The sequence below is a fragment of the Rissa tridactyla genome, chromosome 9 (genome assembly GCF_028500815.1).
Source record: "Rissa tridactyla isolate bRisTri1 chromosome 9, bRisTri1.patW.cur.20221130, whole genome shotgun sequence".
NCBI lineage: Eukaryota > Metazoa > Chordata > Aves > Charadriiformes > Laridae > Rissa > Rissa tridactyla.
Genome location: NC_071474.1, coordinates 49,209,524 through 49,231,059, shown reverse-complemented (window position 1 = coordinate 49,231,059; position 21,536 = coordinate 49,209,524). Strand labels below are relative to the sequence as shown.

The window sequence follows — 21,536 nt, the reverse complement described above, 5'->3', positions numbered from 1 at the left end:
CTGACTGCCGTGTGGTCCATGCAGCCCTGTCCCCAGCTGGGCACCCTCTGTAGGAGCACTGGGGTCTCAGCCTGGCCCTGCCCTGGAGAAACCCCCTTCCCAGGGGACATGAAGGGCTGCTGAGGGGAAACTGAGGCACGGCAGAAGGGCAGGTACTGCTGAGCTGCAGGGAAGGAGGCAGGCTGGACCAGGACCCCCAGCCCTGAGCATCTCCCAAACCCTGTGCAGCTCCCAGGCCCAGGTGCAGCCCCAAATGGGGGGTAGCCCTTCTGCCCCCCCCATCCGCCCTGCTGCAGGGGTCCCTCAGGGACGATTCCCGCGTGCCCCAGTCTTGACGTTGGCTCATCCTCAGGCTGTGTCTCTCCCCTTTCCTGCCCAGCTGGGGAGGGGGTGCCAGTGCCAATGCACCGCTTGTGCCCTTGTCCTCAGGGGGCTGCTGCAGGCAGAGCCCAGGCAGCCCTGGTCACCGTGCTCAGATCTCCACCGACCCGCCACTTGCTCGGGCCTGGCAGACACGACTCATGCTGCTCTCCAGTGGGAACCTCCGTTTTGTAGCACGGCTTTCCCTTCCCAAGGGGTCCCCGGGCTGCAAATGCTCCCAAGCAGCCCAAGGTGGGCTAACGCCAGGCTGGCTGGAGGCGTGAGCTGATCTGGATCCATGGGGGACACTGGGTTCTGAGGACTACGTGGAAAATCCCAGCCACGCATTTATCTGCAAGGCTCCTGCGGGGCTGGGCCGGGCTGGGACACGGCGTTCGAGGAGCAGGGAGGAACACTTGCATAAGGCCGACTGCTTTGGCTGCGGCTGAGTCTTCCCAGATGGACTCCGGGCATGCAGAGCCCAGCGGGGCAGAGTGGGGAGAGAGCAGGAGTGTGCAGAGCTGGGTGGAGGGGCAGGTCTCCCCATGTACACCTGACCCTTGGGTGGACGCCAGACCCTTCTGCTCTCCTCGCGCTGCTCAAATGTCCTCCCAGGCAGCTGCTTGCCCTGTGCACGCTGCACTGAGCATCAGCTACACGTGCACCCCCCCATCTCTGACACAAAAAGTCCCCCAACTCTTTTTCTCCACCGTGTCCCTGGGGTGAGCCAGGGTCCTGGCTGGAGGGAGCGCTGGAAGCTCAGCCTGCCCCAGCAGGGTGGGAGACGAGGGACGCATCCTCATCCCAACCCCCTTTCTCTCCCCCTCCCCCTTCCATCCCGATCTCATCTCCATCCATATCCCACCTCACCCCCACTCCCATCCTCATCCTACCCACACCCTCACCCCCAATTCCAGCCCCTTCTCCATCCCCGTCCTATCCCATTGCCAGCTCCATCCCACCCCTATCCCCATTCCCCACCCAGACGGGCCCTGGCCCCAGGACAAGGGGGAAGGAGTGGGTGCACAGGCCCCCCTCCTCCCAGTGGCACGTTTGCATCCCCCATGAATGCCGGGATGCTGGGGTGAGGGGATGCCGGGATGCGGGAATGCCGGGATGCCGGGGTGCGGGGGTGCCGGGATGCTGGGATGTGGGAATGCCGGGATGCCAGGGTGCGGGGATGCCGGGGTGGGGGGTGCCGGGCCGGCAGCATCCCGCCCGGCCGGGAAAGCACCGCTCTCGTTTTTTTTTACAAATCAGCCGTTTCTTAGAGACTTCCTGCTCGGCGCGTTAACCCCCGGGGCGCCGCTGGGCTGTGGGGAGCGGAGGCAGCCCGTGATGGCCAGAATTGCCCCTCCGCTGCCCGCACGGCTGCCGTCACCCACGTCCTTGCCGCAGGGACTTGCTGAGCTTGACTCGTCCCCGGGACGCGGGGAACGACGAACCGGGGGAGCCTGGCCCTGCTTCCCCCCTGCTGCTGCCCGTGGTTTGCCTCCTCACGCAAGGTGCGTCCTTGCTGGGGGGCCGGCGGGGAGGGCTGGGGTGCCACGCTGGCCCGGCAGCCTCGCGGCACCCCGGGATTAATGCTCTTGGGCCCGGGGGCCGGCGGAGAGCCAGAGCGCGAAGGGCCAGCGGGAAGGGAGGGGCCCTTCTCTCATTTTGGGTGCTGCACAGCGTGTACCGCTGCCTTCAGGGCCTGTGGCACAGTGCAAGGGTACATCGTGTCCAGAAGGAAGGGAACAGTCGGGGAAGGGTGTTTCCAAGCCTTTTCCATAAGCAGAGGGCCTGGGAAGGGCATAGGGTGTTTTCGGGTGATGTAGGGGTGTTGGTAAACCTCCTCCAGCCCCCAGATGCAGCAGGAGCTGGGGAGCAGCCCCTGTGCACCCCAGGGGCGGGGGGCAGCCCCTTTGCCTTGGCCACTGCACCCACAGGCTTGCTGGGTGCTCAGCCCAAGGGTTTGTCTCCTCTCCTGCTGCTCTCAGGAGACCCCCAGGACAGCACTGGGCTGGGCTCAGCCTTGTGCAGCTCTGCGGTGGCATGTGCCAGGCGCAGGGAGGGATTTCTGGTGGGGCTGCCCTGTGCCATTGGCTGGCACGGTGTCACGCCACGCTGCGGGGACAGGAGAAGGCTCTGCCCACCCGTGGGAGGAAGGCTCATCTGGAGCAAGCGGTTTGTGGCGGGTGGCTTTTCCCGAGTGGCTGCGATGAGCGGGGGCTGCCCAGGTGCCATTGTCTGTCCCCCCTGCACAAAGGCAGGCAAGAGCTACGGGGCATCCCAGGGCCATGGGGAGGGGACAGAGGATGGGGAGAGATGGCAAACAGGGCTCCAGACTCCCAACGCCACCACTGCATCCCTGGAATGCAGCCGGGGTGTGTTGCAGCAAGGCCAGATGGGGTACGGAGCTCATGGCTGCAGCCCAAACCTCCCCCAGCTGAGAGGCGCAGAAGGACGGGCGGGCGATTTCCCAGCAGCTGGGAGCCCAGTAGCACCCCTGGCACCCACTGTAGTGAAATGGCCGGTGCAAACACGGCCGGCATACAGTCGCCCTGGGGACAGCCCTTCCTGGAGAAGCTGTACCACCCGAGAGACTGGCAGCACAGGGGGTGCGCTGCATGTGTGTCCCCCCAGCTTGCTGCAGTGCCTCTAAGTGCAAGGGATGCATACATACGTGGTATGGGGGTGCCTGAGCCTGTTTGCACACCCATACACCCAGCAGGGACAGCAATCACACACACGGTACATGTGTGCACGCTGAGCCCTTGCACTAGAGCGGCTGCAGGCCTGCCTGCGCGAGGCTGCGGTTGGGTCCCAGCCCTGGGACAGACAGGAGAGGGAGGGGACAGACACCCCGTAACGGTTTCGAGCTCCCGTGGCCTGTGTTTTGCTGTTTACTCGGCGTTTCCAGGGAGCCAACCGTCCTCAGCTCCCGGCTCTGCCATGACTCACACCAGGCTGGGGCTGAGTCGCTCTCGCTACGGCAGAGGCCTGAAGCAACTCAAAGCCCTAAAGCAGTGCAAAGCAGTGCAGGGCATGGCCACCTCCCCGCTACCCTGGGCACTGCCAGCCCCCTTCTCTGGGCTGGGGATGTCTCCAGCCGGCCAAGGAGCTGTATCCAGGGTATAAAGCCCCAGGGGAGGATATTGCACCCAGCTTCAAACACCCTGCCAGCCTGGGGCTCTGCTCACACATCTGCCTCTCCTGGTACACGCCAGCCATCAACCCTCACCCCAGTGTCACAGCCACCCTGCACCCCCAGAGATGGAGGTTTGGGGCTTTTTGCTCTCTCCCACCAATGCCGTGGGGTTGAATCCAAGGCTGGCTGTACCCTAGGACAGGGTTGTGGCACCCTCAGCCCCCCTCCAGCACTGTTCAAGCCAGCTAATCCATCCTCCGACCCTCACACCACATTTCAAGACGGTTCAAAAAACCCCAACAGACCAAAACCACGGGAGGGAGAGCAGAGCTGGGCTGGGGTGCGTTCAGCTCTGCAGAGCCTGGGAAGAGCCTCCTCCCTGCCTGTCCCCCAGCCTGCCCCGCACACAGCCCTGGGCCCAGGCATGACACAGGGTACAAAGACCTGCAGGCTCAGGGCACCTTTTCCCACCACACACCAGCCCCCTGGAAAAGGGGGGGCCTCTCACATCTCCACAATCCCATCTTGGCTCAACCAGGGCAGTCCAAGGGGGGAACCCATCCCCCAGAGGTGGGGAGCAGCCAGGTTTTCCCAGCCGAGGAGCAGCACCAGCCCAGCCCCCCCAGGGTTTGCAGCACAGTATCCTCACCAGTCCCATCCCTGTGAGCCCCAGCCCCTTCCCCAGCGGCCCACGCTGCCCCCCCAACACCTACCCATTCCCAGCCACAGACACACAGCTTGGGGCACACATTTGTATAAAAAGTAGAGTTTATTGCCATTTCTATCTAGATTTACACAACTGTGTCACCGCTTCTGACGTCAAAAGGGACGTCCCGTCACTTCCCAGAGAGCTGGCCGGGAAGGTGGGGGGCCCAGGAGCACGGGCCAGCTCCCCCCAACCCAGCGGGCTGGAGCGCAGCCCCTGTCGCGGCTCTGCCCAGGGGTCAGCCCGCATCCTCCCAGCGCTGCCGCGCGGCTCCGTCACGGTGGATGCTGGAGAGGGGTGAATCCGTCCCCTCCTTCGGGTCGCTCGCAGCACTGGCCACCCAGTAACATCCACTTGCCATTCCAGTCTTGCCTCGAATCCCCCAGCTGTACAGAGATGGACACGTCTGGCCCAGAGCAGGGCACCCCACAGCCTCGTGGGTGCCGCTCATGCGTGTGTTTATACATAGATACAGCTACAGAAGATGCCCAAACTAATAAAACAAGCTTTTTTTTCCTTGTAATCCCCACACTGATGTGCGTACAGCCATGCACTACACCACAGCTGCCACCACCGGTGCTGCTCAGTCAGGTCTGGGTTCCAGCATGCTCCTGGGTGGCGAGCGGGACGAATCTGCATTGCTCACTAAACAACGGTCTTCCTCCAACGTCAGGCCCAGAAAGAGACCCCCCCCTGCACAGTGCAGCCAAGGCACGGGACTCGGCGTGCGCGTCTTCCAACCGTGGATTCCCATTGAAGTGCCAAAGGCCACCTGGCACTGCCGGGGTGTCACGGACGCCCAGGACGGGCAGGCTGCAGATTCACTCCTGGCCCACGGCGGGCCAGGTGGGGAGGGGTCAGCTGCCCACATTTCCCTCGCAGAAGAGCATCCTCATGCAGGGGACGGCCGCTGGCTCTGCTGGCTGGCCGGGGTTGCCCGGGGGGGCACGGCTCAGCGCCAGGGTCTGGCAGTCCTTCGTGTGAGATGAAGGCGGAAACGATTTTGCAGGAGATTAAGTAGAAAGAGTTCCGTGGCTCTGCCCACCCCAAGGACAGAGCCACCTTACACCGCAGAGCCCCCGGAGTGCTGGGCCGGGGCAGCTGCCCCTGGGCTCTGCCCCTCCGGGCACAAGACCTCCGCGGGGAGCCGGGACTGGAACTTCTCCAGCTGCTCAGGGCTGGCAAGGGTCTTCAGGAGGCTGTTTTCACGCTCCAGCTGGGAGTTTTTCTCCAACAGTTCTTTAATTTGCTCTTTCAGGACCTCCACCTCCTCCCGCACCGCGTACATAAGGTGATTTTTCACAAGATCCTGCAAAAGGCCGGCAAAAAGACCGATCACTCAACGGTTACGCCCCGGGGGCTGCTCCCACCCTGCCCCGCAGGGCTCTGCCCCAGCCGCTCCCGAGCGCCGCAAAGGCTTTTCCCGAAGGCTGTCCCTCCCCACCCCACTCTCAGCAGCCTGGCCAGGGCTCGGTGCTCACCCAGTGTAGCCCCCCCCAGGCCTGCACCCGCAGCATCCCTTGGGTCCCCCATCTCCCAGGTCTCGCTGCCTCCGGAGGCACTCTCCAGCTCCCCCCAACCCACCCTTGGGGGTCTGGCAGGCTGCAGTTCCCCCTCATCCATGGGGCCTGGCCTGGCCACCCCCCACACCCCCGGAGGGTCCTTGCCAGCCCCCCCCGGCCGGCTCCCTGCGCACTGCGGCGCTGCCGGAGCCAATGAGCTCCGCCAGCTGCGGCGGGCAGACAAAGGAGCTGCTCTGCCCAGCAACAGGCCGGGGAGCGGGGACCCCCCCTGCGGGCAGAGCACCCACCCGGGGCGTGGGGACCCCCCCCAGGCAAGAGCACCCGGGGGGGCGGGGGTCAGGGTGCACGGGGGGCAGCACTGCGGCTCACCATTGCCTGCTCGATCTTGTTGTCGATGGCCACCACGCTGGCTCCGGAGGCGCTGGAAGAGAGCGGAGAGGCAGAGCGTTAGCAGCGGGCCCGCGAGCACCCCCCTCCCCGGGGGATCCGTGCACCGGGACACCCCCTGCCCCAGGCTGCGACGCGCCGGGGCTCCCCCCTTCACTGGCGGTCAATGCAGCGAGCTCGCCCGGGGCAACGCACCCGACCCCCCCCAGCAGCAATGTGCCGGCCCTCCCGGCGGAAAACGGCGGGGCTGACCGCGGCCGGTACCGGGGCTGCCCCTACCTGTTGTCGAGCTTCACGGAGACCACGTCCCCCCCGAGCAGGGAGGAGAAAAAGGAGATGGAGAAGTTGTGGAGCTGGTAGACAGCCACCTCCATGGGGGACTGGTACATGCCGGTGCTCATGGCGATGGCTGCGGCGAGCGACGCGACTACAACAGACCGACTAGGACGCACTGCGCCTCCCCCCTGCGCCGCCCCATCTTATATAGGCCGCGTCCGCCCCATCGGGCGGTGCCAGCGCAGCCGGGCCCGCCCGCCGCCCCACAGCGCCGCGCCCGGGGCGGCCCCGGTGCTGCGCCTCGGTTCCCGGCACCCCTGCACCCCGGTACTGCACCCTGTACCCCCATACTGCACCCCGGTACTGCACCCCTGCACCCCGGTACTGCACCCTGTACCTCGGTATTGCACCCCCATACTGCACCCTGCACCCCGGTACTGCACCCTGTACCTCGGTATTGCACCCCCATACTGCACCCTGCACCCCGGTACTGCACCCTGTACCCCCGTACTGCACCCCAGAAGGGGCGGTACCCCCGTACTGCACCCCAGAAGGGGCAGCCGGGGGCGCGCAAACCGAAACGGGAGCGGAAAAACAACGCGGACGCGCAAAGCAAGGCCCGGAGCGCAAAACAAAACCGGGCTGCAAAACCGCACCCCTGCACCCCGGTACTGCACCCTGTACCCCGGTATTGCACCCCCATACTGCACCCTGCACCCCCATACTGCATCCCTGCCCCCAGCACAGCACCCCGGTACTGCATCCTGTACCCCAGTACTGCACCCCTGCCCCCGGGACTGCACCCCGGCACTGCACCCCTGCCCCCGGCACGGCACCCCTGCACCCCACTGCTGCACCTCTGCGCCTCCCAGTTGCACCCCAACACAGCACGGCCCCCTCCCGGTGCAGGACCACTGCCCCCCAGTACCGTGCCCTCCCGACTCTGCGCCCCTAATCTGTACACCCACTGCTGCACCCCTCGTATTCCGCAACCAGAGCGCTGGCAGCCCGTCCGTCCCTGCACCCCCCCGCACCCATCCCTCCACCCCACACTCCTCAGCACCCCCACCCTGTGCTCCCCCCATGTAACCGGGATGGGGGTCAGCTGAGGAGGGGCAACCTGCTTGGGGGACTGGGAAAAGGGGGTAAACCCGCTTTGCATGTGGGGGTGCAGGCCTGCAGGACCCGCCCGCGTGGAAGCGGGGGGTCAGAAGGAGAAGGGGCAGCCGGGGGCGCGCAAACCGAAACGGGAGCGGAAAAACAACGCGGACGCGCAAAGCAAGGCCCGGAGCGCAAAACAAAACCGGGCTGCAAAACAAAACCGGGAGTGGAAAACAACCCCGCGGTGCAAAACAACCCCCGGGGTGCAAAACACGGCCCCGCCCGCCCTTGCGTAACCCTGCGCCGCGCCGGGCGGGGGGGGCCGCCGACCCGCGGCCGCGGCCGGCACTGCAGCGCGGACCCGCCGGCAGAGCTCCCACGGCGGGGCGCGGGCCTCCCCCCCGCCCCCCCAAACGCCCCTAGCAACACGGGGGGGCCGGGGCTGGCATTGCCCCCCGCGCTCGGCCGCCCTCCCCGTCTGCCCTGCCAGTGCCAGGGCTTATCTCTGCCCTCTGGACCCGGACCCGGGGGGACTTTGCTCGGCGCCCGGGCGGTCACCCCGCTGCCACCGACCCCGCGGGGCGCGTCCTTCGCAAGCCCGGGCGGGGGCTGATGCTGAACGAGACCCTGCGAGAGAGCCCACGGCGCAGCGTCCGAGGAAGCGTTAGTGCTGGCCCCAAGATGCCGCAGAGGACCCCGATCCCCTGATCCGGGGGGTGCTGAGGGTGGCCGGCACCTGGCTGGTGGGTGCCAGCACGGGCAGCGGACCAAGGAGCCCCAACCGGCGGCCGTGCTGCCGTGCCCCTTCCTCGGGGAACGGGCTGAGGGTGGGCAAAGCGGTATTTCCACATCAGAAGGGAAACTGAGGCACAGTGCAACATGGCCGCTGCTTAGAGTAAGGCTCGAGCAGCTTGCTCCCCAGAAAATGGCACCCCCGCCCCCCAGAGCAGGATGAGGACCACGATGTCCTGAGTGGTGAGAGACATGGGCACCCTGCGTGGGACGCTGCACTGCCCATGAACCACGGCCGAGCACGCGGTCTGGGACACACAGGTTTGATGTGGGGATGTGAGAACGCATCTTCTCCCTGGTGGGGGGACTGCGCATGGGAGGGGCGCTTCTTCCTGGGGGGGCATGTGTGGGACCCATTTGTCCCTCCACCTGCGGGGGTGGATGATGCACATCCCCCCATGCCAGCGCCAGCCTGGCCCATGCAAAGGGCTGGCGCTGCAGAGAGCGGGCAGGGGTTTGTCCCCCCCAGCCTCGGGGCTGGTGCATGTCCCCCCTCTTCCCCCCCGCCGGGCCCCACTCACCAGTCCCTCCTCCTGAAGAGGCTTGGGGAGTATGGCGGCTGGAAGGCCATGCCGGTGCCTGCACCCCGCTCCAGCCCCTCTGCTCCCTGCCGGCAGCCCAGCACCCCGGCAGTGACGCTGGCTCTGCCCACAGCCGCGTCCCCCGACCCGGCGGGGTGGCAGGGACAGCCTGGGGTGCCGGCCGCATCCCGGGGCGGCGGGCACGGGGTAAACACGCCGGGCGGATGACCTCAGCTGCGCTCAATCGGCCCTTTCAGGGTTGCGGGCCAGCGTGCCACCCCGAGCTGCGCGGTGCCCCCCTCCACGGGCAGATGAAAGGCGCTCTGTATGCGCCTGTCCCCAGGGTGGCTGGTGGTGGGCAGGGTGGCAGCCCCCGGGACACGGGGTACAGCTCTGTCCCTTTGGCCGCCCACACCGGGGGTCCCGTGACTCAGTTTCCCACCGCAGCTCAAGGAAGGTGCCTGTCTCGCTGTGGAGAGGGCAGAGAGAAGGGGAGAGGCATTTTCTCTCCCACGGTTGGGTGCATCACTGATTGTGCCACCCCGTCTCCTGCAGAGAGGTGGGCAGCAGCAGGGAGACGGGGTGGGCAGAGCCCAGCCCTGCCAGCTGTGCCTCGGTTTCCCAACCTCCCCATCTCCCGTGCTATGGCACCCCCATGCCTGGCTCAGCCCCCTTCCCAAAGAAAAGCCCAAAATTATTAATGCCAGGGATCAAGGGCTCCAGGACGGACACAGCACAATTTCCGTGATTTCCGCGGCTGCTGAAGTGAAGCGGGGAAGCGTGGCAGCGTAGTGCTTTGGGAGGAAATCACTTCAGCTCTGCCACCTCCAATATTTTTCCTATGCAGCTGGGACTGTGGCAAAAATAAACATAAGTAAATTGATGACTTCCCTGCCACCCCTCCCGGGGTCTTTCCCACCCCTGCACAGCTGTGACCACGGCCATCACTGCGTGGGGCGCGGGCTCCCCGGCTGCGGGCTGGGAAAGATGCTCCCCTCCTCCGTGAGACCCCCAGGAAGGGATGCTTTTTAGGGATGGAAGTGCAGAAGGCTCTGCTTTCTCTTTCCTTCCCAGCACTTAATTAATGAGGAATCCCAAGGCAGCCTGCTCAGCAGGTCAGGGGCTGCCTCCTCCTCCTGGCACAGCCTCAGCAGGAATGCAGCCCACCCCCCCGCAGTCCCCCACCCGCGCACCCACTTGGGGATGCGGCTTCTCCTGCAGACGCCCCTGGACGTGTCGCTGGGTGCGCACAAATGTGGGGACACCTCGCAGCACATAACACGCATGCACACACGTGCGAGTCCTGCGTGCCTGTGCCCATGCATGCCCCGTGCACCCAGGCACGCCCCCAGCCCCCCCATGCAAACCTGCATTTTCTAGCCCACATGGGCATCCACCCTGCACACTCGCTCATGCACCCTGCACGCACACGCATGCACGCGCACGCACTTGTGCACAGACACGCCAAGAGCACGCCACTCGTGCATGCATGCCGATGCATCCTGCACGTGCACTGCACGTACCCCCCCCGCGCGCACACGTGTCCCTGACTCACAGCTGACGCAGCCGCGCACCCCTGCATGCACACGCCGCGCCGGCAGTACCTCAGCTGTCCCCTTCTGCAGGGGGGGGCACCCCCAGCCCACCGGGCGGCCCCACTGCAGCCCAACCGGCATCTCAGAGGGGGTCCCAGCCGGCCCCCCGCCCTGTGCTCAGCTCTCCCCGGGGCTTTGCGGCTGTCCGAACGCCTCCCACCGCAGCAGAGTCCCGCGTGGGGCTCCAGCTGTGCCCCGCGCAGCGGGGGACCCTTTCCCAGCCCCCCGTGGCCCCGGCAGACGCCTCTCTGAGCTGCTGGCCCCACTCCAGCAGGGCTGCCGGGATCCGCTTCCTCTCCCACCACCCCGCTCCGGCGATGTCCCCCCTTGCTCGTGCTAGAGAGCTGTGGAGTCGCCGGTGCTCTGCAGCACCAGAGGCCATGGTGATGGGCGCCTTGGAGCGGGCCGGGCGAGAAGGGCCAGTGGCGGGAGCTGCGTCCCCGGGCAGCAGCGCGGCCGCTCTCGCCTCACGTCTGCAGCTACGGGAGGTTCGTCAGGCCCGGCCGGCTCGCGCCTGTGGTTATTTTGGGAACAGTAACAGCAGCCGCGATACAGTGTAATTGTGACACTAATTGCTGTGCTCTCTGCGGGAAAAAAACCCCCGTGGCTGTCATGGAGCAGCTAGGAGAGGTGGTGACACCAGCCATTCGCTGGTGTCACCCCCAGCAGTGACCCTGCAGGACACCCCAAAGCTGGCAGCAGCCCCTCTGCCAGCCCACACACAGCCCGGGAGAAGCCAGCGCCCACCGCCGGGTGACATTTGGTGACCACCCCCTCCTCTGCGACAGGGCACGGTGGCACAGGCACAGCTGGGCGGCAGCCCCCGCAGGGCTAAGCCTGGCCGGAGCAGGGACGTCGGGGAGCAGGGTGATGGGGACATCTCGCTCGCTTCCTGGCACCCCACACCTGCACCGCATGGTGGGTCAGGGGATGCGTCCCGGTCCCTGCCGCCCCAGGGACGAGATGTGCTACCATGCTGAGCCTCCGGCACTGAAGCCGTTCCAGGCCTGTGGTGCCACACGGCGAAGGATGCCCCGTCCCCGTCAGCTGCTGGTGGGAGCTGGAGGCACGGCCCGTGCTGCAGGAGCAGCTCTGGCCTCTCGGCCTCGGCTCTCCCCCAGCTCCAGGCCGTTCTCGCCGCTCCGTGGCAGCGTTCCTGGCTTGCTCTCTCCCAAGGACTCAGTTCAATGAGAGGAAGGCCCTTCAGAGGGTCCGAGGCGTGGGAAATGTTTATTGCCTGGCCTCGGAGACGCTGGAGAGCAATACGGGAAAGGCGCAGAGCCAAAGCTGCCCAGGCTGCTCCGCAGAGCCAGATCTCCAGCCCAAAGGGTCAGAGGAGAGGGGGAGAGGAAAAGCCACTGCTTGCAAACACGCAACTAAGAAAATTCTGCCTTTCACAGCCTGGAATCCTGCAGCCGTGGCTGTGCTGGCCAAGGGGACGGGGGATGCCAGCGCCAGAGCCCGCCGTACCCTGCCGGAGACGAAGGAGGGGTGGCCAGAGACATGGGTGATGGCTGGGGCTTGTGGGAGTCCCTGAAGGGAAGGGCTGGTTGTGGGACAGGTCTGTGGAGCCCCCAGTCTTGCCCTGCAGCCCTATCCTGGTGCTGGGGAGGGAGAGGTAGTGCCAGGGGCTGCCCACGGGCAAGCAGGCAGCTGTGTCGCCTCCTGTCCCTCTCCGCAGTCCCGCTCCCAGCGCCCCAAACTGCGCCTGCCCCCCCTGCAGTGCTGGCAGGGGGCTGCTGTACTGATCCCCAGGGCTGCGGACGCTGGAGCACACCAGTTGGCCAGCTCTTGGTTTCCTCATCCTGAAGAGGTCCTGGCCAGGCTGTTTACTGCAGATTTGGCACCATCCCTGGCTCAGACGGTGCCTTCCAGGGGCTGCGCAGGACCTGTGGCAGCCCCATGCCGCCAGGAGCCCCCTGACATGGGGACCTGGTTCATGCCCACCAGAGCCTTGGAGGGCTCATCAGTCCCTCGACCCAGGGCAGGTGCTGCTCCACAGCAGAGGGCAACCCGTCCTGTGTGCATCTGTGAGTGCCCAGGCAGGTTTGCAAGCCCCTGCCTGCGGACCAGTGCTGCTGGCCTTGCTAGACCTAGTCCCAGTCCTAGTCCAAGGGCTAGGGGACACCAGAGCCACAGGGAGAGCTGTGCGGGGAGGTCACGGCCTTTCTAACGCTGGGGAAGCCCAGGGAGGGTTTGTAATCAGGGGAGGGCGATGGGGAACCTGTCCTCCCCTGTGACGGGGGCAGAGGAGCTCCCATGGCCGGGGACACAGCCCACACCCCCGCCGAGCAGCGCGGCACGGGCAGGGATGGTGGCACGGGGACTCCTCCAACCTGTTGGGCTGGAGGCAGCGTGGGGCGGGAGCAGGGAGCCCTGGCAGGCCCCCATGTCCAGCTGTTGGGCTGCCTGCTTCCTCTGATAAAGGTACTTGGCTGTACTCCCAGTTCTGTGTTTTCTGGCGTGTGAGTGCACACCCCGGAGTCAGCCTGCTGAGAGCTGCAATTTTTCTTTCTCTAACTTTGTCACTGGCCCCCCCTTCTTCCTCCCGTGCTCCCCACCCAGCGCACCCCGGTAGCAGCTGCCCCCCAGCAGTGGTGTGAGGAGGGAGGTCAGGGATGTCCCGGCTCCGGCAGAGCCCTCCCCGCAGTGCTCTGCACTGGGAGCCCCTGAAGCCACGGCTTCCCCGGGCACGCTGGGCTGGGAGGGGAAGAGGAAAAAGGGCTGATCCACTTATTACCAGCCCTGGACCAGGCAGCCCAACCTCCCTCCCCGCCTGTGTTTGTCAACACCAGCCCCGCATTGCTGCTGGCACGGCTCGGGCCGCACCAGGGGCACCCTGCCAGGGGCACCCTGCAGCAAACCCCGCGGCTGCCCGGCTCACACCCCGTGCGGGGTCCCACCGCCGCAGCGTGCCAGGCACAGGGTGTCAGGTATGGCGCAGACCAGCAAAGAACCCCGTGCCATTCCCACGAGCATCGCGCCTGGCTGCGGTGGGGGGAGCACAGCCAGCCCCTGGCCATGCTCCCTGCCCCCCACGGGTCAGGGATGCCCAGCCCCAGGGAGGATGGGAGGATTGAACCCTCAGCAGCGTTTTCACCCGCAAATCTGTTCGCGCAGCATTTCACACCCACGGGCCCTGTGGGGTGGAGTCCCGTCACTGAATTCCAGGTTATCACCTCCCTTGGTTGGCCATGCCCTGCCCCGCAGGTCTGCTGCCAGCCCAGGCTGTGAACTCCAGGCCTGTCCTCGTTTCGTAGCCCACTCTTATCATCTTGGACAGTCCCAGCTGGATCATCCCCAGGTCCTGGCTGCCCTTCTCTGGTCCAGTTTCAGGGAACTGGGGACAGAGCGGAGGTGGCCTGTGATGCTGAAGGGACCCCCCGCAGCTCCAGCGACACGCGGTGCCCTCGGTCCCCAGAGCGTGTGGCGGGCAGGGGGCTGCGCTCTGCCCTCCCCAGCCCCTTGCTGGCACAGAGCCAACTTTTCCTGAGGTCCCCAGCCCAAGAGAGGAACCCCGTGGCAGGGCCTCCAGCATCTGCAGAAAGAAATCCCCGGCCACTGTGCAGGCAGGAGCGGGCGCTCCGGAGGCAGGCTGGGTGCTGGCAGGCGGCGTGCGGGAGTGCCCGGCTCGCTAACTGGGAGGCAGCTCGTTATATAATGAGAAGACGGCGGCTGGGAAGCTGCGAGAGAGCAGCGCATTGACACCCCATGCAACCAAAAGCTGCTCTTCCAGCCCAGGCTCACCCACATTCAAGGAAACCCTTAAATCCCTCACCTTCCCCTTTCAAAGCTGCCCGAGCTCTGGGCTCTCCCATCTGACCCCATGGGGATGCCCGGGGGGAGGCCCAGCAGTCCCCCAGTGCCCCTTCCCTGGGTCCAGACCGAGCGTGCCGGGGGGTGAATCCCAGACAGGGACCACCCAGTGGGGTTTTGGAGCAGGAGAGGAGCCGTCCCCGCCGGCACGGGAGCCTGCGCCCCACAGGAGGTCAGGCAAGGACGCGCCGGGGCTGCACAGCTTCAGCCGAGCCGGTTATTAATACCCCGCCTGGCCTTTGCGAAGAATCCTGGGCATTTCGAACGGGGGACGCTTCGTTAAAACCCTTCCCTCGCTGACATTTCAGAACAATAACAACATGAAAGACAACAAGCTGCCGGCGGGACGTGTACCTGCAGCGCTGCCGTGGCTCTCCATGTGCCTGGCCTCGGCTGACAGCCAACACCTGGCTTGTGCCAGCCCTTGGGGACAACCTGAGACCGTCCCCTGCCTCCAAACCGCCTGGAGCAGTCCTGCTCCATGCCATGGGGGAATCACTAGGGTGGCCATGGGGATGTCTTCTCCTGTCCCGTGGCACTGGTTGCCACCCCCAGGGGAGTCACAGGCAGTGGGTGGCGAGGACGGGATCACCCCCTAACCCCAGGGGCAGGGGGTCAGCAGGGCAGGGAGGGGCCTGGGGCTTCTGCTCTGCCACTGGAGTCACTCTGCAGCAAAAGCCCCTTAAATACATATATATATATATCTATATATATATCTATATATATCTATCTCTAAGCACACAGACAGAGGATGATGAACTCCTGTCCCGAAGTCAGCAATGTGCAGCACCTGGATAAATATAACTCGGAGCTCATGGGCAAAGCGTGGCTTCGGGACAGGTTGCAGCCTTTAACGCCTCCCCAGCCCTCACCCCCACACACACCCCAGGGGATCCTCTGCCCTCCGCAAATGGGGTCTCACCCGCTTCCCCAGGGCAGGGTCCGCACGGACCCTCTCTGTCCCTGGCAGCCACCTGAGGGTGCAGAGACACACGCCGTGGTCACATCCCCTGCGCACATGCAGCTGCCCCGAACCCCTCCGTCTCACGCAGGTCACGGTGCTCCCCCAAAGTACGGGCTTGGCTTTAACCCTCCCTGCGCTGGGAGGTGGCTGGGGAGGTGGCGTCGGGTCCCAGCACACCAGGGGCTCGGCACACCCGCAAAGGCGTTGCCCAGTGTGCCCAGTGGGAGCTGAGATGCCGGCTGGGCTGTAAAAGGCTTCCCCTGTGCCTCAGCCCCAACTCACAGCCAGGCTCAGCAGTGCCAGCCCCAGCACCATCCGGGATCAGGCTGGTGTCAGGGAAGGGGGGAGCACGGTGCTGGAGGGGTGGGCATGCTGCTGGGACCAGGGCAGACCCTGTAGCCTGCTCCAGCTTCCAGCTCCAACCTCTTCCATACCTAAAGTTCAAAGCTTGAAATAAATCCTGGCCAGCATTTTCCCCACCGGGCCGTGCTGCCCGTCCCTGCCTGTCCTTGGGACACTGACACCCCGCCTGCCCGGAGCCGGGCGCGTGCCCTGGCAGACCAGCAGCGCTGAGCACCCGCAGGGGGCCGAGGTGACCGGTTTCAGGCGTCGTCATCACTGGACTGTAGCTCAGCTGTGCCAGGGCCCCTTGGCCATAGCCATGTGGCCAGGGGCAAGTGGTTTCATCCTGAGGGGCTGGAGGTGCTGAGCAGGACTCTCCTCTGCTTCAGGGCACGCTGGGGAATCTCCGTACTGGAGGGAGCTGGGTCTCGCAGAATCGGGCAGGGATGGCCACGGTACAGCGCATGTGGCTGTGCCGAGCGCAGTGTGCCATGGCTGAGCCCGGTGCTGTGGGGCTGCCCCGGCCAGCAGCCCCTGAAGGCCCCTGGGCACTACTCTGAAGCCTGCTGTGTCACGGGGGGGGTCCCCAGGGTGGCAGGATCCCCGTGATGGAAAGCCAGGTGGGCACAGCACTCTGGCAGCCTGGCATCTTCCAGGCGGTGGAGGATTTGGGCACGCCAAGGTCAGCTACTCCCCGGAGCCACGGCTCTTGCTGCTAAAGCCAAAGCTCCCCAGCATCTCGCTGGGCTGCAGGGCTCGGCAAACCACGCTCCAAGACACGGGTCAGGCCACGTGCAGCTCTGTCCCACGAGAGCACAGCAAAAAAGCACCCGGCGCACCGGTCCGGAGCGGGAAGGGTGGCTGTCCCAGCCCCCTCCCCGGGCAGAGCTGCCCCCAGGACCCGGGGGGAGGCCGGCCGGCGGGACGGCTCCCCGCTCTCACACCCACACCTCTCTCACGCTCACACGTGCTCCCACACGGCCCCTCTCCCTGTCAAAGCCTCCTTGTTGCTGCGGCCCACTCGGCCGGCAGGAATGCGCTCCCCGGCCCCCCGCCCCGGGATGCCCTTTACGCCCTGGCTCCGTCTCCTGCTCCTGCATCGTTGCCGCAAAGTGACACCCGACGGATGGGAACAAATGGTGCCGTGCCACAAATGCCACCCTGGCATCGTCGCCTGGGCAGCTCTTGCTCGCCCGTCTGACCTTATGGTGGGAAAGGCGGTGCTGCCCGGCTTCTCCTGCCCCGATCCATCCTTCCCCAGCACGGCGCTCCCCTGCCTCCCTGCCCTTCCTTTGGCTTGCCCAGACCCAGGGAAGGTGGTCCCCAGCCCCTTTCACAACTCAGACCAAAGCGGGGGTCATTGCCCACCCTGTTCAGTGGAGCAGCGGGTCCCGCAGTGCCCGGAGAGGGTCCGGCTGGGTGGAGGTGTCCCCTTGGTGCCCGGAGCGGGACGGGACACAGGCTGGCCAGGCTGCCAGGCCATACCTGGGAGAGGCCGGGCAAGGAGAGCTGGCACGGGCCGGTCGGTGTGGGCGAGCAGGTTGGCACGTATCTCCTCTCCCCACCCCAGAGCCAGGCGGGGCCCCGCGTGAATCACACGCCAGCACGCACCAGGGAGGGGGCTGCTCCCCCCGCAGCGCTGACCCCTTCCCACACCGACGGCCCCTCAGCCCCCCCAGACCCGGGAAAGGTGCCATGTGGTCACGGGGCTGCTCTCCCTGGCCCACGCTCGCTTGGGCGCGCGCCTGGGTCTCGGATGAGCAATCTCGGGGTAACGTTGGCTTTGCAGAGGGATGGCGGAGACCTTTCTGCCCACAGCGCTGGCATCTGTGGGGAGATCATGTGCTGCCAGGCAGTAGCTGGCCTCCCTATACCTGGAGTTTCCATGTGAGCTTGGCCCCGTGGCACCACCCAGGTCTCCCTGGAGAGCAGTTCGTGATGCCCCATGTGAGGGCTCGGAGGGGAGAAGCCCTTTTTTAACAGGATTCCATGCACTCCCTGAACAGGAAGGATTCCTGCGGGACTGTCATCCCTTGTACGTGCTTGGTCCAGAGCATCCCTGCCTTGTGCATCCCTCACAGCATCCCTGCAGCGAGCAAAGAGCATGGAGAGCCTGGCAGGGACCACCCAGGAAGGGGAAACCCCCAGAGACAGGCTGGAAATGATGAATGTGGGTTGTTGGAGACCCCCAGCACTGATCTGACCCTGACCTGCGGAGCCCAGGGCTTGATCCTGCATAGGCTGAACTGTCTCCAGCAGCCCCAGAGCCAGACACGGACTCCAGAGGCAGATGCTTGGTCCTCCCGTGCCGTGCTGGACTTCAGCCACGCACAAGCGTGTGCATCCACAGGCTTCCTCCTCCTCCCATGCCAGGAGCACACCAGCTAAAACAAGGGGCACAAACCTGCTTGGGTTCCCCGGTGCCAGCAGCAAGGGTGCCCTTATCAAGCCTGTTATCGGGGTGTTCCTCTGGCACCCACAATCCTCCGCTTTGTATGCTATCGCTTCTTGGGTATCTTGGCTCATTCCCCAGGAGGAGAAAGTTCAGGCTGGAGCAAAACAACAGCAAACACAGGTGTGGGCACACCTGCCTCCGGTGCCCGGGGCCGTGCCCCCCAGCTCCCACACGCCGTGCCACCCAGGGGCGACGGGGGATCACCCAAGCAGTCTCCAGAGCACACTGGCAGCGAGGTGCCTGGAAGTGGGGTGTGATGGAGCCTCTCGGGACACAGCACACACCAGGGCACGGAGGACGGGCTTGGGCACTGCAGCAAGGGGCACCGAGGGGCACAGATGGGGAGAACCCCCGGTCCCCTGGCACCTCCGCTTGCTCCCTAGCCTCAACAGAGTGGAGCGGAGCTCACCGGGAGCACTGCGGGTCCTGCCCCAGCAGGGACAGTCCAAAAGCAGCAAGCCGTGCCCACATCACCCTCTCACCCACGGGCACTGCCACTGCCTTCTGTGGCCCAGCAGCCTGGACACCGACACCCAGCCCCGACAGCCCACGCTGGGGACGGTGTCTCGCTTCCCCTCTCCACACACGATGCCAACTGTCTGCTGCTCCCGATGCGAAGGGAAACCTCTCGCCCCTGTGTCCCTCCCAGCACGGTGGGTTGGCTGCTCACTTGCCGTGCGGCCGGGAGCCCGGGCCGGGTGCCGGGTGCCTTGGCGGGCAGCCCAGCTCCTCCTTCCCCACCTGAGCGGCAGCTCGGCGTTATGCAAGTGCAGGAGGAGCGTCTCCGCCGAGGAGGGCTCGGAGGAGCAGCCTGCTCAGCGTGAGACGCTGGCGGGGGCCAGGAGGCGTGCACACACACACTGCCGGGGCAGCTGGCACGCGTGGGGCGGCCACGTGTGAGCCCACCCGCCGCCCCGCGTTGGGCCAGGGCAGCGAGGTGTGGCTTGTGCCCCAGGGGCCAGCCCAGGAGCACGTCTGCAGGTGCATGTGCGTGCAGGGAGGGGAGGGGATGGCGAGGTGTCTGCAAATGCGTGGGTGCTGCTCCGCGCCCCACCTGCACGCCACCCCACCCACGGCGGAGGAACCAGCCCCAGCGCCGCTGCCGGCCCTGCTGCTCACGCAGACGCCTGCCACACACCCCACCGATGGGCCACACGTCCCCAAGCCCTGGGAGGGGGGGATGCGTCCCCCCTGCTGAGGCCACAGGGCAGCTCTGGGTGCCACCGCCCTGCGGCACCCCCTGGCCCAGCTCGCCTTAGCTGGAGAGCCCCTGCACCACCAGCCCGCGGCACAGGCTGCTGCCCCGCGTCCCTCCAGCCCTCCGGGGCGGCATCGGGCCGGGCCCGCGGCAGGCGGCGGTGCAGGACCTGAGACAGCTCTGACCCCCCCGCCCCGGGGCTGGAGCCCGCCCCGGCGACACCCCCCCGGTCGGTGTCCTCTGCCCGCAATGCCGGAGCAGGGGACAGGGAGGGACCCCGCAGTCCTGCCCCCCCCCCCCCAGCCTTGGGAGGGTAAAGCCCAGCCCTCTGGCAAGCGGATGGGAGCAGCCCCGAGCCCGTCCCAGAACGGCTCGCTCAGGGGCAGAGACACTTTCCAGGGATGGGAAATACCACCCAGGCCAAACCTGTCTCCACTCCAAGGAGGCACAGGGAAGCTGCTGAAAGAGCAGGACCTGGCAGCAGGACTCTCGGGCTCCCTGCGTGGTTTCTCACTAATTCTAAAGGTGGCTTTCGAGGCAGCAGAGCTGTCTCCCAAGTAACGAGCTGCCCCCCAAGTAATGAGCTGCCCCTCTCCACGCACGACCGAGTGGACGATGCCTGTTTGATGCTGGACACTGTCCATGCCCCCTCAGGCAATGTCTGCGTGGATGAGATGTAGCCAGGGAGATGAACACAGAGCCCAGGGGCCAAGACATGCAGCTGGAGGCCGTTGTCACTGCCCTGACAGACATAGGGCACTAACGGGGGGCACCGGTGGCCGTTATGGGGCAGAGCCACCCGGATCTGCACCCAAGGACTGGGCTGGCACCACCCCTGGCATGAGGACTGGGCTCCCTGCCACGCGCGGCCACTCACGCTTCTCCCCACCTAGAAACCCCCAATGCTGCCCAGCCCCTGGGTCACACGGGTCCCCCTGCCCCTGCCAGCCCAGGGGGCTGCAGGCCCCACGTCTGGCCCCCATACTGCCAGCTCCCGAGCGCATGGCCAGCCCAGCTCCGGCTCCGGGGGCACCCAGCAGACGGGCAGCCCCTCGGCATCCGTCGGTGACACCCACCTGTGGAAGAGGAGGAGGATGGAGAGCAGGGTCTGGTCGATGTTCCTGTTGCAGATGCCCTGGTTGAAGAGGTAGCAGGGGTCCCGCACGACGGGCTCCAGCGAGTCCTGGCGCATGATGGAGCTCAGCTTGTCGGTGTTGAGGTTCTTGCGGACCAGCTGCTCCTGCAGCTGCCGGAAGCTGCTGACGGTGGGGCTGCCCAGGTTGTTGTTCTCGCCCCCGGCCCCCTCCTCCAGCCCGCTCCGGTTGGCCAAGTCCAGGCAGCAGCTGCAGCAGTCCAGCCCCACGGGCGACCGGCACTCCTCCGCGGGCGACGAGGACATCCCGGGATGCCACGGCGGCGCAACCGGGGCCGCTGCCGGGGCCGCGGAGGGCGAGCGGCGGCAGGACGCGCCCGGCTGCTCGCCCGCCCGCCCGGCCGGCCCCGCCGCCCGCCCCGCCCGGCCCCGGCTCCGCCGCGCTGATTGGTAACGGCGGCCCCGGGCGCCCCCCCCGCCGCTCCCCGCCCCGCCGCCGCCGCCCCCTCCCGGGCACCCGCCCCCGCAGCCCGGCGCACCCCACGCCTGCGTCCCCGCCGTGCTTTCTGCCCCCCCTCCGCCCCCCAACCGCCCCCGGCAGCGCTGAGCCCGCAGCGGGGCCTCTGGGGGGGCGCGGCCCCCCCGGCCTGGCGACGGGTGGCGAGGGGACACGGTGCTCCCTGCCCCGGAGGGGACCCCCTGGCCCAGGTGAGGACCCCTGCCCTGGAGGGGACCCCCTGCTCTGGAAGGGACCCCCTGCCCCAGGTGAGGACCCCTGCCCTGGAGGGGACCCCCTCTCCCAGGTGAGGACCCCCTGCTCTGGAAGGGACCCCCTGGCCCAGGTGAGGACCCCTGCCCTGGAGGGGGCCCTCGGCCCCACTCGGTGCCTCCTGGGGAGGGGGCAGAGGGGCTCAGGGAGGCTGGAGAGCAGCTGCAGCATCAACTCCCGAGGCTTTGGCAGGGGCATGGTCCCTCCAGAGCTGGGGCAGAAAAGAGGGGAGAGAGGAAGCAAAGCCCCCAGGATGGCAGGAAAGCCTGGAGTGAGCCGGCACCACCACTGCGGCCGGGAGCCGCTCCACCCAGAGCCAGAAAGAGGCACAGGTGGAACATGTGCACGCAGGGCCGGGGTGGCCAAGGATGCGGGGAGAAGTTTCGACTTGCCTGCAGGGTGCTGGGGGCTCTGGGGGGACACGAGGGGAAAGGAAATTTCTGCGAGGGGGGGTTGTGAGTGATTTTTTGACTCCCTCATCCCAGCAGCAGCATGCTGCCCCACC

General features: G+C 66.5%; 1 protein-coding gene across 2 annotated transcripts; it reads right to left on the bottom strand.

The window, feature by feature from the left end:
• Window positions 1-4,243: 4,243 nt before the first annotated feature.
• TSC22D3 (TSC22 domain family member 3) lies at window positions 4,244-20,666 on the bottom strand. Of its 2 annotated transcripts, none has more exons than XM_054213837.1 (3): window positions 20,246-20,666; window positions 6,092-6,143; window positions 4,244-5,508 (listed from the first exon to the last, which is right to left on the bottom strand). In XM_054213837.1, exons 1-3 carry the CDS (start codon window positions 20,566-20,568, stop codon window positions 5,263-5,265), a joined length of 621 nt encoding a protein of 206 aa, XP_054069812.1. In that variant the 5' UTR covers window positions 20,569-20,666; the 3' UTR covers window positions 4,244-5,262. The 2 variants fall into 2 exon arrangements, with proteins under 2 accessions (XP_054069812.1, XP_054069813.1); XM_054213838.1 differs by lacking the exon at window positions 20,246-20,666 and adding an exon at window positions 6,389-6,590.
• Between the last annotated feature and the right edge of the window lie 870 nt (window positions 20,667-21,536).

Coding starts and splice junctions, on each gene's coding strand:
- TSC22D3 (XM_054213837.1), bottom strand. CDS start 20,568: ATGTCCTCGTCGCCCGCGGAGGAGTGCCGGTCGCCCGTGGGGCTGGAC. Junction 6,144..20,245: donor ATCCTCCTCCTCTTCCACAG/GTGGGTGTCACC, acceptor GCTCTCTTCCAG/CGCCTCCGGAGCCAGCGTGG. Junction 5,509..6,091: donor ACAAGATCGAGCAGGCAATG/GTGAGCCGCAGT, acceptor GGCCTTTTGCAG/GATCTTGTGAAAAATCACCT.